The sequence below is a fragment of the Ammodytes marinus genome (assembly GCF_949987685.1).
Source record: "Ammodytes marinus genome assembly, chromosome: 13".
NCBI lineage: Eukaryota > Metazoa > Chordata > Actinopteri > Uranoscopiformes > Ammodytidae > Ammodytes > Ammodytes marinus.
In genome coordinates, this window is record NC_137217.1 from 20,031,087 (window position 1) to 20,044,630 (window position 13,544).

The following is a 13,544-nucleotide window of genomic DNA, read 5'->3' on the forward strand; positions in this document are numbered from 1 at the left end:
CACACGTTGGTTCCTCTGTGCTGTCTGTCTGTCTCGAAGCAACGAGTCGAGTCGTTGTAGAAATCGGATGGGAGGGGGGATTTGGAATGGTCTGGTTTAGGCTATATCAGAGCCGCAATGCACATTATGTTACAGCAATGGCTATTTTATCTAATAATAAATGCACATTTGACTGCGTAAAACCAACCTGTCCCGTCTCACAATACTTCCTATAATAACAGATTAAATAGGCTAGGCCTATTATTGAAATGCAACGCTTCCTTCTTGTTTCCTCTCAGCAGCCCTAGACTATATGCAGCTGCAGTTACTCATAATAAACCTCCTGCTTGTTGTATTCGGAGGTTCGCCTACAATTTCTATAGGCTATGCCAAATTGTCTATGGCCCAGATTCCCAGTTGACGTTAGATGGCAGTGTTGAGCAAGAAAACACAAACCGTCCTCCCACAATTGCTGTCCGTGTAGTAGGCTTTTATCTATGGCTTTACCATAGGCTAGTTATAGTTATATTATATATGTCGAATAATGCATATGTGAGTTCATTTCTGTAGATCTATGTGCTTTACTCAATAATAATAATAATAATAATAATAATAACAATAATAATAATAATAATAATAATAATAATAATAATAATAATAATAATAATAATAATAATAATAATAATAATAATAATAATAATAATAATAATAATAATAATAACCATAAGAAGCATACTACTATTATTATTAATATTGCACGTATTTATGGGCTTAGTTTGAATGAATCAAAGGATTTTATAATAGTTTACTTATTTTATTGACTTTGACAGGGAATTGGCAAACCACTTTCATTCCGTCATATTTAAAAAATGTTTTACAAACATTATCTGAATTATTGTGCTAATAACAAGAAGACTGGAGAGTTCGCCCTGGGAAATATTGACTGATACACTCGGCATTACACCGGAACATTTGATTGCTGGTGTTTGGTGATGCCGGTCCGTAATTAAGAATGCACCGGCTTTAGTTGTTGTCGTCCGTTGTTGTAGCAACCTTCTGAAAGCGCTGCACCGTGTGGGTTTTATCGGTTTTATCTGTTGCTGGTTGTGTTGCTGTTTAAAGCACGTATGAGTTAAAGTTACTATATGTTCGCTATGCTTAATTTGTCTACGTCTAACGTTTAACACCGAGCTGTGCTGATTATGTCCGTCACGGATAAATATAGCTGCATTATTGGACTGCAGTTTAGCTAAGTGCTCAGTTAGCAGAACACGCTAACTAAAGTAGCCATCAGGCACATTTCGATCGTACAAAATAAAGTCTCTCTAGTCCCTTGTGAACAGTTGTTTAGCATGTCGGCTGTCGGAAGCCTCGTCCCTGCGCGGTTCCTGACTATGATCGCTCATCTTGTCATCGTTATTACTATATTTTGGTCGAGGGTAAGTAGCATGTTGGGTGTGTTAAAAAGATCAGATTCATATCAATAATGTCGTAGTACCGTATCCCTCTACTTTTGTTAGAGTGCTAAATAAATAGATTTATCATAGGGTTCCTTGAAAAGTCTCAAAGGGCTTTATATTAATTCATGTATAAAAAAAAGTGTGGGGGGGGGGGGCTCAATTGGTCATTTAAATGTCTGAAATCAATAGTTTTAAAAGTCGTAAAAATACTAAAACATACTGTAAGTAGTAGGATATTTATTCCTACTGACGCTGCAATTTAAAAACTCTAAATAATTCATTATATCTATTTTTTGTTTGTTTTTCAAATGATATCCAAATGCTTCTCACATCAAAAAGCCTACAGATCAACATGTTGTGATATAGCCTATGGTCGGGGCTGGCACTAGGAATTATGCTTTGTCACAATAAACATTTGGGCAAGATTGTCCCTAACTCTAAGTAATACGGATTGTTTTTATTATTTAAAATTGTGGTTATTTGTAAAATTGGTCCCAACTGTCATTCTGATTCTGTTTCTCACATCTTTGTGTGAGTGTACTTATCATGCTGAATGGTTTGAAATGTCTGTTTCACAGGAACACAACGTCAAGGCTTGCTTGCCTTTGGAATTCACGCAAGAGCAGTATGAGGATGAAGATAGAAAGTATGTGAACATTTGACAAACACTCACACATAAACAAAGTAAGAAGCAGTGTTTTGTATCACGCACGCGCGCACACACACACACACACACACACACACACACACACACACACACACACACACACACACACACACACACACACACACACACACACACACACACACACACACACACACACACACACACACACACACACACACACACACACACAGAAACTCACCATCTTATGCGTCTTTCTTCCAGGCTGGTGGTTGGGTTGGCAGTCACCATTGGTCTGTTTGGTATAGAGTTGGCCGGGTTCTTCTCAGGAGTGTCCATGTTCAACTGTAGCCAAAGTCTCCTGTGTATCCTTTACACTTAAACTGTGATGATGACTTATATGACGATGATTATACAATTGCTAAGTGTACATGTGAGCAGAAACTAATGTCTTAACAGTGGAGCTTAACAAACAATAGTTGTTTTGTCTAAAATGAAATCCCATGTAGTCGCTCAGTTGCTGAATGATCATCACTGTGAATGCCACATAACTGCAGAATCCTTGGTTAAATTCCTGGCTGTTATACAGCTTATTACAGCTTATGTTATACTCCCCCCTTTGTCTCCTGTCTGGCTCTTCACTACCAGCAGTCCAACAAAGGCAAACATGACCAAATATCACCTTAAAAAAAGAAATATACACAACAAAAAGATAAAGTCTGAGTCAAGAACTGTACCACTTGCCTCCTGAAAAAAGAATTGGAGGCAGGCATTCATTTTTGGCTTCATATGATATTGATGATAGCCACAACACAAGTGAGGAAATGGGTGTCAAATAAAATATCTCTTGATATATCTTATTATAAAAAGAGAAAAGCGACGGGTGTTAAAAAGTCAATCTAGTCTTCGGTTACAAATTCCATGACTTCAGACTCCACTTATATATTTGCTCTCTTTGCCGACTATAGCCACAGGAGTCCATGCCAGTGCTTCAGTGGCCCTGCTTTTCTTTTTGTTTGAGCAGTGGGAGTGTGACATCTACTGGTGGATCCTTGCCATTTGCAGGTTAGTGTGTATTGTGTCTTTATATTTTTTCCAGAAGCTTTTTTTTCCCTGACAGATATTAAACCCAGCACTGGCTGTCCACTGCAGCGCATCCGTATCCTTGTCTTTCTTCGTGTTTGAGAAATGGGAATGCTGGACATATTGGGTTATATTTGCCTCCTGCAGGTTGGTGTGTGTGCGTGTGCATTCATTAGCAAAGTGACAGCCTCTATAAACAATGAAATATCAGAAGGTATGAAGTGTGTGAATGTATGCAAGTACTGTGGCTCTGCCCTTAATGGTTCTCCCTATCTGTCTCTTGTCTGTCTCCCCCTCTAGTGTGCTGCCTGCGTTTGTGGAGATCCTTCTGTTTGTAGCTGTTTTTGGACTCAAGAAGAAGCCGTTATGAGAGACAGTCCCAATGTAAAGTGATACAAATTAGAGGTCCAGGGATTGTTAATGATAACAGAGGAATGAACTGAAAGACAATGGTTTGTTTGTTTTATGTGCATGTATTGCATCAGCAAAAATCAAAGGAATATACTGTATATATCACTCTCCTTCCGTATTTTATATTTTTATATATTTTTGAATGAAATTGATGCAGAAAAGGAATAGATTTTATTATGTTTACTTGTACGATTACCAGGGGCGTTAGTCTAGGAAGGAGTTGACTTTGTTTGTAACTTTGTAGATATATGAGTGCTTATTTGTCACTTTACATTGATGTAGTTTACTGTTGTTCTCTGTCCATCACATTTCAATGGAATGTCTTCCAATGTTTTTGTAATCACAAATACATTTTGTACAAAATCTTAAACTGTCAATGATTGTCTGTTACTTCTGAAGCCTTTTCAGTATGGAAAGAGTAGGACCATTATATGATGGTTTAATATGTTGTTTACATGTTTCATGAAATAATTTTCACTTTATTTTTTATTCAATAACAAAAAAATATTTAATTTTTCATTTCATTTAACTTTTATTTATCCTCGAGAGACCAATTGAGGGGTGACCCTCAATTGGTCTCTCGAGGTGAGGGGTGACCCTCATTTTCAATGACGTCGAGTTATATACATTTGTTGTACAGTTAGTACAGCGGGAAGGTCTTAGAAATAAGATTGTTATGGTACTTTTAAGGGAGTAGAAAGTAATTCCTTACCTCATGTAAACTACTAGATGATGAGATGAGACATATTTCTTAAATTGTATTAAGAACTGCACAGCATCTTATGGAAAACCACAAAAGCATCAGAGATGGTTCCTATGGGGAGGGCCGCTGTAAAAGAAAACTGAAATAAGAGACCATTTAACCATTACGTAAAAGAATAGACTTTGTAGCATAAAACAGTAATTTATTCATCTGATTTATGGCCATAAACTGTAAAACTGATTGTATTGGCCGCTTCCTCCAATCATGACCCCGCCCCTTCGTCCTACCCGTCTTTTGGTCCGGGTGGACGGTTTTAGTTCCTAGAGCCGAATGTGATTAGCAGGCTCATCAAAGTTAAACCTAATTTACTACAGTTTCATTATAAGGACTCTAATTTAACGCTGAATATGGGTACGTATTGCACGATTAATCTATCATTCGAGTAATTTTACCAAGCTTGTTTGTCTGTGCACAGATATTGTAAGACATTAGCGGTCTAGCTAGCTAGCTAACGCTGACGTTTAGAAATAGGTTACTCTAGCTGACTGATAGCAGCCCAGCAGTAACTTTTGAGGTATTCATAACTGTTAAACAGAAAAATAGATATATTTTAGATATATATATATAATGTAAGTAGACCTTTACATTATTATTTTTTAAATCCTAGGTTTGGTAGTTTAGCTTATAGCTAATGGCAAGTTGTCGGAAGCGTTTGTGAACGAACACTGACGTGGCGTTACGTCGTCAGGAGTTTGTTCTTTATAAAGTGAAATATTCCCAGATGTATAAAATTGTAACTTTAGTAATGATGCTACAGCAGATACATTTGAGTTGCGCTTACAATCTTCAGACAAACCTCGTTGGTTATATATATTAATTGACTGAGTGGGTCCAGTTTACATCTGCATCTGTGTTTGAAAGTCTTGTACACTCTCTTTGCTTTGTAGCGGTGAACACGGGCACCTCTCTAGTGCTGTCCAGCCTGTTGTCAGTGCTGGTATTTGCTGGGATGCAGATGTTCAGCAAACAGCTGGGATCTACAGAGTGGCTCACCATCGTGGGAGGTTTTCTGGGCTCCGTCCTCTTCATCTGTTCCCTCACTGTATCCTACTTGTAGGCATTCATTTAATCAATCATGCTAATCGATACATTACAAGATTCTTTAGGATTCACATGTTTTAATGTTTTTTTTAATATCCCACGCTCTTGTTGTCTTTTCTGCAGCATAATGTTCAGCATAACCTGATTTCTCTTGAGTTTCCTGGTTTTTGTGTACTGCTAAGGAGGGCTGTTCCACCTTAACTTTATTTCCAGGCATTTAACAATCTGGAAAACCTGATTTTTGGGAAAGGATTCCAAGCCAAGATATTCCCAGAGAGTAAGTTGCTGACATGTTGTTTTAACCTTATATTATATGATTTGCTGAGTCAAGCGTTGGCTCAGTTTATACTGAAACATGAACATCCTCAATAATCGAAGCGTATCCAAACATAACCATCCTGTCCCTCCCTAAAAGGTGTTAACTCCTTGAACACACAGTTGGTCAATGATTCAATAACACAACTTACAAACAGCATGTGGACTTTATGCAGGATCGCATGAAGTGCGTTGGTATATGATTCAGGCTCTGTTTATTTCTCACTTATATTGTTCATTCTCTCAACTTCCAGTTCTGGTGTGCCTGTGCCTCTCACTGTTTGCCTCTGGTCTGGTGCACCGTGTCTGTGTCACCACATGGTACGTTGGTTTGCTCTACATCTGCACACCACAAATACACACTTTAAGTTCATACAAGTGCACACAGTTATAAACAGGGTTAAAAGTAGCCTGTAAATATATTTCATCTTTTTATACTGTCTTGCCTTTCTCTCTGTTCCAGCCTGATATTCTCCATCTTCGCCGTGTACTACATCAACAAGGTTTCTGCTGCTCTCTACCAAGCAGCTGCTCCCGCAGTAGCACCTGCCAAGGCTGCCAGCAAGGGCAAAAGGAAGAACTGATGAATGCGTGCAACCCACTTACATCCAGTTAATCACTCATTTTCACCCAGGTGCTGACGGCCAGTGCAACACAGCAGTTGCGTATTTTGTAATAATGTCTTGAACCCATGACCCTTACTGTATTTCTGTAGGCTCTTAAAAAAATTGCTTCGGGTATATTACTGAAAAAAAGCAAGGATCAGCTTAGTCACTACAAGTTTGTTACTATTATGACAACATAGTGTTTGTTGTTGTTTTCTACAGTGATCTTGAATTTGAATTGTGGAGAAATGTCCCTGGTAAATGTAAGGCCCTAGAGCAGCAATCTACATTCCATTGATAACCTTTTTATCCAGCACTGTATGTTCACTGGCTGCAAAGAGATTCATACATGTTGTCATGTTATTAGTGCATTCATCAGCACCTCAAGTTGTTTTTGTGTTTGTTTAATTCATTTTGTAATTAAACTCTGTAAAAGACCTGTGTCTCTGAAATAGTTTGTCTTCTTGTCTGACCAGTTGTACTCTGTTTGCACATGTCAGTCTATTTGTAGAGCTAGGTGTGGTGGTATCCTCCAATTGTGAGCTGAGGGACGACCCTTCATGGAAATGCAGCAGAGGGAAAGAAACCCTCACTTCTGTTACTCTTCCACCCTTAAGAGTAAACTAAACCATATTTAACTTGTCTCATGATCATCAGAAACCAGACTGGTTGTGGACTTACCCAAGTCTCTGCATGTGTGCAGTGAAACGACACAAAAGTCTTACCAGGACTAATAGAGCAAGTGTATGATTGTAATGTACACCATGAATAAAAAAAAAATTAAAATAGTCTGAAATGGGGAGTTTTAAGGGGCGCTCTGTGGCATAGTGGGTAGAGCGCACACCATATAGACTCAGTTGTGGTTGCGGGTTCGAGTCAGACCCGGGGACCTCCACTGCATGTCATCTTCCCACTCCTACTCTATACTATCTCAACTGTCAATAATATGTTAAAATATCTTTAAAAATTACGAGTGTTAAATATAATTTTTGATGACATGCATGTGTTTGAGGTCACATGGAGGCATCTGTCTGCGTTTAAGAGGGGTAGATTTATAGTTGGTATTTTTTTCTATTTTGTTTTAGACTCATGGACTGGCAGGATTAATTTGGATGGGGAAGTTGAAATCACCGAGGTGCTTTGGTAGGTAAACAGCTGCTCAGTGGATAGATCAGTCTGTGGTTGGACTGGGCAGTTTCCAAGTGACTGTGCCAGTGTGATCAGGGCGTTCCTGACAAAGAGAGGGGAACTTCCTTTGATAAATAGAGCCGTTTAAAAGATGTGCCTTTATTGTCTTAAAGTGTCAGCTGATTTGAATGTGACTTGGCCTTGAGCCTGGATGCTTATGAAATAAATGATATCATGTAATTGCATAATTGATTAGTTCAAAAGTTCTACGACACTCATGCCTATGCTTGCCCATTTGTCAGCATGTCCCAACATTTTACAAGTATTGCTCCACCACTTAGTGCTAGTTTGATGTTTCATTCTGAATCACGAGAACAATTTTGCATGGGGTAGGCAGTCTTACGTAGGGCTTTTAATAGAGAATGTAAAATATGGAATTTTAAGCTTCATATCTGGTGTCTCTTGCGGTCACAGTCTGGTGGGAAAACAGGCAGTGATGGTGTTTGCACTTTTGACGTTATTTGCTCTCCCTCTCTTTCTCCTGCCTCTGCCCCTCCCTCTCCCGCCCCCGCCCATCAAATCATAGGGTGTTGCCTGGCTGACTATAAAGTACTGAATACATTTTCAGTCAGCCCCTGCTCTCTTCACTGAAAACACCATTTTCTGCATCTTTGTTTCCTGGTAAGTTCATCATAACTATTTTAACACATTTTATTTTAATTTTTATTTGTTGTCGCGAGTTTTTTTCTAGGTTGCGCGAGTAGTCTGATAGGCCTACTTTATTATGAAGATACAGGATGATGGATCTCAGTCGCTGAACTACTTGAGACGTGTGGGCTTCACGCCATCGTTTGTTTTAAAGTTGTTTTGTGTATGTGTTCTTTTTTCATTCTTTCTTTCTTTTTTGAAGTTAAGCTTTATTCTGTAGTCTTTAGTTTTTTGGGGAGGTTTGGGCGTTGTTGGCGCATGACTTTCCACTTCTGACAAGTAGCGGCTGGTCGGGTGTGTATGATCTCTCCCTTGAGATGTTTCACATTCTTTTTCTTTTGTTTCCTTTTTCCTGCTTTAAAAAAAATCGACCCTATGCTGCCAACTAGAATGAAACGACCGAAGGGGAAGGGAGAGTGGGAACACGGAAAAAATTATTTCAGTGTAATATGTTCATGAGACTGATGCGTGATAGCCAAAGAATTTGGTCGGGTGCCAGTAAGAACAACACCCACATCCGCTAATTGAACGACGAGTTTTGGATGGGTGAAAGAAGAACTCAGATATTTTATTAAAGTGAACGTAGCAATACCACAGTGTAGCAATACATGAAAAAGTCCTGGATTAAAAATAGGTTGTTAAAAAGTAAAAGAGTAGCCTATAAAGTACAAAAAGTTAAATAGCCTACTCATTGTGCAGAGTTGCCCATTTCAGAGTAGGCTAACATGTTATTAAAGTATAATCATTATAGTGCAATAATGTAAGGGGCGTGTCTAATCTTGTACTGTATATGTACTGCAGAGTTGCTTGTGAATTTCACCATGGGATCATAAAGTCATATTTTTATCAACAGTAGGAAAGCACATTTCCTGTTAAATGTAAACTCAGACTTGTGTTTCCTCTTTTCAGCACCCACTTCTGCAGCCATGACTGAGTTGGAGAAATGCATGGAGTCCCTGATTCTAATATTCCACCGCTATGCCGTCGAAGACGGTGATGGGAAGACCCTCAGCAAGAAGGAACTGAAGAAACTTGTTGACACTGAGTTACCCACCTTCCTGAAAGTAAGAAGAATACATACAAATCTAATCTCTCGCCTCATTACAGATCAATGTACGTATGTATCCCATTGAGCTAACCTGAACCTGTCTCTCTCGCTCTTTCAGACCCAGAATAACCCCAAAATCGTGGATACCTTGCTTAAAGATTTAGACCAAAACGAAGATGATAAGTTGGACTTTGAAGAGTTTCTTCCCCTGGTCGTCGGCCTCTCGATGGCCTGTGAGAAGTGCTTCAGGCTGCACAATAAGAAGAGCAAGAAGTGATGGGAAAACATTTTGGAAAATAATTACATTGAATTTTTGCTTTTATAATAAGAACATTTTGTAGCACATATGCGTGCCATATTCACAAGTAAAACAAATACCTTTGAAAAAACCACACCGTCTGCTTGTCTCATTATACTCTTGTACAGTGTGTTCAATAGAGGTGTCTCCTTTTGTTCTTAAGGAAGCTTTCCTCTGGTTTGCATATGGTTCTACGCCTACTGCGCCATTTACTTATTCTATTAGGGGAACCATTCAAGTCGAGAATCAAATCTTGCCAGTGACTGAAAAAATACCAAAGTGACAACTGATAAAATTGATCTGTTCCCATCTGAAACACATCATTTCAGCCTTTGAACACTCCCTGGTGGTTCAATGTGGGAATGTGCTGATATCAGATGTTGGCTGAACTTGGTTGCAGCCCACATACCTGAAGCATGAGTTAGTGGTTACAGTAATGCCAACAGAAGCATTCTTACAATTTTTGCTAGGGTTTGAAGGTTGTGATGTTTCTCTCATGACCATGGCAACGTAATCTGTTATCTTACACACACATGGCACTGGCAGGCATTTCATTCCAAGTACATACACATTCCACAAACTGCTGTTTGATGCTTGCAAGATTTGAAAATAATCTTTAATTGTATCTTCAATGCACTCAGAATGTAGTTTTATGAGGAAGGGTTAATCGCAGCTAATCTGTCACCAATCGTGTTAAATGCAATTCCTCATGGTCTTTCAACACATATTTCTGGGTGTGTCTGTACCAGTGTTGGGAACGTTACTTTGAAAAAGTAATTAGTTATAGTTACTCACTACTTGTTCCAAAAAGTAACTGAGTTAGTAACTGAATTATTTTACAATAGAAGTAATTAGTTACCAGGGAAAGTAACTATTTGCGTTAGCCTAGTGTAAAAAAAAAAAAAAAAAAAGTTGTCAATTTGGATTTTTCTGAGCAGTTTTCACAATTCAGTTGAAATGAGTAGAACAGACAGGTAGGCCTACTTGTAGGCTACATAACCTTCAATATTTATTGCACATCAACAGACAGCAAGAGGTTTAGGCCTATCCTGCACTTCAAGTAGGCCTATTTTGTTCTCAACAAAAGTAGTAGAGGAAACTGCTGGATGTACCGTGCTGATCTGCTAATATCACTGGATTCACTTCAGGGGTGTCGGCTAAAACAGCCAAAAACGTCAGACTATGAAGCATGAGACGATGAGAGGAGGAGAGGATTTATCCTGTTTATTTCCTTCTTTAACATGCACAGCAGCATACAGATCCCAGGAAAAGAACAATAGCAATATTCGGCTCGTGATGACACGCTAAACAGCTGATGCAACCGGCGAATCGCGGCCGTTTAATAACGTGCATAAATTACAATTTATAGAGATCGGGAAACTCCATGCACTTACTCACAAGGGCGATGCAAACAAACTCAGGGAGAGCACGTTTCAACCGTGGATTGATAGGTGGTTAGTGCGGCAACGTGCAAGCTCACACAACAGAGAGAGAAAGAAAAAGAAACTTCACTTAACAGGCGCTCCGGCTGACTGACGTGACGGCGCTAACTGACAGTTATAATGTCATCCACACTGAATAAAACACACCGGTCTCCTCACTAGCAGTTTGTGTAGTATGGAGCCAGGGGTGCGTTCGGATTACACAGTTTATTCAATCAATTCATAGTAACGCACCGCATTTAACGTTCAGTAACGATAACGGCGTTGTAACGACGGAAAAAGTAATTAGTTAGATTACCCCGTTACTGAAAAAAGAACGGCGTTACCTAACGCCGTTATTTTAAACGGCGTTATTCCCAACACTGGTCTGTACGCTGCTAAAGTATGCGAAAACACCACCCTCTCCTTTTCTCTTGCTCAACATTTCTGAAAGTGTGTCTTCTCAAGGTTTGCCTCCCCTTTGTACGTGTTTCAGGGCTCGTGTTTCATAGCACCACCTCCAGCCAACTATCCACACCCACAGAAAAAACGTCAATCAACATCTAGTCGAAAGTGCAATGTATGGGTTGTAATGGCCCTTTAAATGTATTTCAACCAGTAAAAATGACTGGTTGAGCTACATTTTGCTAATCACAACCCTCATGAACGAAATTAAGTTGTTTTAAGGCATAAATAAAGCTTTAATCACAAGGTATCACTTTTGGCAAGTGAACACTACATGTTAACATACTGGTTGTATTGGCACTTTGGTAGGTTTTTGATATAGTAATTAGGAGTGGATCGGTTATAAATCTAGCTTGGACCTTGTGGTCAGTGCCTGCTCAGGCCTGTAGTTACGGACCAATCAGGGTAGGCTTGGATTTTTAACAAAAGAAAAGATTTAAACATTAACCATATAAACATTTTCTAGTAGACAGCTGATTATGAGCGTAATATACCTTACCTTCAGCTTCAGTAACAACAGAACATAATAACATTTAAAAAAAAGTGCTTTGGTCCTTTAAAGCAGGAGGTCATGTATTGTCTTTAATTCACCACTAGGTGTCATAGAACAACTTAAGATCACTTTGAAAGTCTAGTCTATTGCGTTACCCAGGATTCCTCTATTCACTTGTATTCAGGGCCGGATCTAGGCATAGGCATTCTAGGCACGTGCCTAGGGCCCATTTCCACAAGGGGGCCCAGTGAGAAGGATTTTTTTTTTAGGGTTTTTTTTTTAGGTTTTTTTTTACGGTATGTGTTTGATCATATTATGCAAATGTAAGTTATCATACAAAAAAAGGAATACAATTTTTTGGTCTGGATAGTTAATAGCCTATTAATTTAATCAGTTCATCCGAGGTTAACTTATCACTCGGTATTGAGTTTATTTAAAAAAATTGGAAATTGGGCTGCCCTCAGTTGCCCATGCACTGTGTATACTGTAGTCTATAGTCTATTTCAGCCTCATCTGTGGAAAAAAAGATAGCTGGACAACAGAGTTCTTCTGCTTCGTTCCTCTCACTGCATTTAAATGCATTCATAATATTAAAGAGAAATATGTTCCGTAAAAGAAAAAAAAGCACCATCCCAGAGGACACTGAATTATATTTTTAATTTTATTTATATATTATATTTTTTCTATTTTAATATTTTTATGGAAAATCCATGTCTTTCTTCGATAGCTTTTATTTCTACTTCATTCGAGCCAGTATCTCCAAATTATTTGTTCACACAAAATTCCTCAGATTTAGCCTCTTAATTTCCCTCTCAAAGTGCACCAAATTCATGCATTTCACTTTAAAAAGGTAAAAAAAAATCTCCCGGGGGGGCATACCCCCGGACCCCCCTAGGAGAGTCAGGATCTCGACTGGCTACTATTTTCACTAAGCTGGACATTGGAGGCACTAGGGATGAACTGGGTGTGTGAATGACATTTAACAATAGTCAATCATTTGGCCACGATAACATTGGAGAGGGGGGCCCTAATCAAATTCGGCTTAGGGCCACATCAAGGCTTGGGCCGGCTCTGCTCCCCGGTTGTAATTTTAGTCGTCAAACCAGAGTTTTTCTGTGCGGCGTCTCACACTGGCGATGTCTCACTCATAGGTCTCACTGTGAATTTCGCCGTTACCCACCACAGAGTTCCACGCCAGGTTTCACCAGGTGAATCGCTGCTTCGCTCACGCAAGGCTTTTGTGTTAGATCAGGCTTGCACGAGCGTTTTAACTTTATGCTGAATAAAGCATTGCACTGCACTGTTTTTCATCCAGTTGGAAAAATTGCTCCCACACTGGACTCTGCACGCACCTTACAGAAATGCTCCTGCAGTGAGCTCGCACACTCAGTTACGTTTCTCTTTACTCCCGTTTACAAACGCGCAACTCTTAAACAAATGAATGAGCATAATACTCTTGTGGCAGTTCAAATGTACGTAGTTTTTCACCAAATCGTGAAGTATCCTTTTGGAGGGGGCCCGAAAAAATGCGGTATGCCTAGTGTAATCTTTCTTCTTAATCCGGGCCTGCTTGTATTCGCTTCCATCATTGAATGAGTAAAGACATAGGTTGAGGTTGCTGGTTGCTTTACGTCCCAACTAAGAACATCTGTGTGTTCTACATGACAGATATTATATTATTGTATAGATGTTGTAGTGTAA

At 39.2% G+C, this 13,544-nt stretch overlaps 3 protein-coding genes across 4 annotated transcripts; all 3 read left to right on the forward strand.

The window, feature by feature from the left end:
- The first annotated feature begins 1,032 nt into the window (after nucleotides 1-1,032).
- tmem107l (transmembrane protein 107 like) lies at nucleotides 1,033-3,894 on the forward strand. Of its 2 annotated transcripts, none has more exons than XM_080038918.1 (5): nucleotides 1,033-1,418; nucleotides 2,018-2,085; nucleotides 2,329-2,429; nucleotides 3,033-3,129; nucleotides 3,448-3,894. In XM_080038918.1, the coding sequence occupies exons 1-5, from the start codon at nucleotides 1,332-1,334 to the stop codon at nucleotides 3,515-3,517; spliced, it is 423 nt and encodes a 140-aa protein (XP_079895044.1). In that variant the 5' UTR covers nucleotides 1,033-1,331; the 3' UTR covers nucleotides 3,518-3,894. The 2 variants fall into 2 exon arrangements, with proteins under 2 accessions (XP_079895044.1, XP_079895045.1); XM_080038919.1 differs by lacking the exon at nucleotides 3,033-3,129 and adding an exon at nucleotides 3,198-3,294.
- Nucleotides 3,895-4,543: 649 nt separating this feature from the next.
- On the forward strand, nucleotides 4,544-6,719 carry krtcap2 (keratinocyte associated protein 2). Its single transcript, XM_080039339.1, has 5 exons — nucleotides 4,544-4,672; nucleotides 5,209-5,363; nucleotides 5,576-5,639; nucleotides 5,932-5,998; nucleotides 6,141-6,719. Exons 1-5 carry the CDS (start codon nucleotides 4,669-4,671, stop codon nucleotides 6,259-6,261), a joined length of 411 nt encoding a protein of 136 aa, XP_079895465.1. The 5' UTR covers nucleotides 4,544-4,668; the 3' UTR covers nucleotides 6,262-6,719.
- A 1,260-nt stretch (nucleotides 6,720-7,979) lies between these two features.
- On the forward strand, nucleotides 7,980-9,558 carry s100a10b (S100 calcium binding protein A10b). Its single transcript, XM_080039194.1, has 3 exons — nucleotides 7,980-8,091; nucleotides 9,028-9,182; nucleotides 9,285-9,558. Exons 2-3 carry the CDS (start codon nucleotides 9,045-9,047, stop codon nucleotides 9,441-9,443), a joined length of 297 nt encoding a protein of 98 aa, XP_079895320.1. The 5' UTR covers nucleotides 7,980-8,091; nucleotides 9,028-9,044; the 3' UTR covers nucleotides 9,444-9,558.
- The last annotated feature ends 3,986 nt before the right edge of the window (nucleotides 9,559-13,544 follow it).

What these genes read in the sequence shown, in the direction of transcription:
- tmem107l (XM_080038918.1), top strand. Translation starts at nt 1,332, where the DNA reads ATGTCGGCTGTCGGAAGCCTCGTCCCTGCGCGGTTCCTGACTATGATC. An exon ending in TTACTATATTTTGGTCGAGG is followed by an intron (nt 1,419 to 2,017) that starts GTAAGTAGCATG and finishes TCTGTTTCACAG; the next exon opens with GAACACAACGTCAAGGCTTG. An exon ending in TATGAGGATGAAGATAGAAA is followed by an intron (nt 2,086 to 2,328) that starts GTATGTGAACAT and finishes TCTTTCTTCCAG; the next exon opens with GCTGGTGGTTGGGTTGGCAG.
- krtcap2 (XM_080039339.1), top strand. An exon ending in TCTTCATCTGTTCCCTCACT is followed by an intron (nt 5,364 to 5,575) that starts GTATCCTACTTG and finishes CTTTATTTCCAG; the next exon opens with GCATTTAACAATCTGGAAAA. An exon ending in CGTGTCTGTGTCACCACATG is followed by an intron (nt 5,999 to 6,140) that starts GTACGTTGGTTT and finishes TCTCTGTTCCAG; the next exon opens with CCTGATATTCTCCATCTTCG.
- s100a10b (XM_080039194.1), top strand. Translation starts at nt 9,045, where the DNA reads ATGACTGAGTTGGAGAAATGCATGGAGTCCCTGATTCTAATATTCCAC. An exon ending in AGTTACCCACCTTCCTGAAA is followed by an intron (nt 9,183 to 9,284) that starts GTAAGAAGAATA and finishes TCGCTCTTTCAG; the next exon opens with ACCCAGAATAACCCCAAAAT.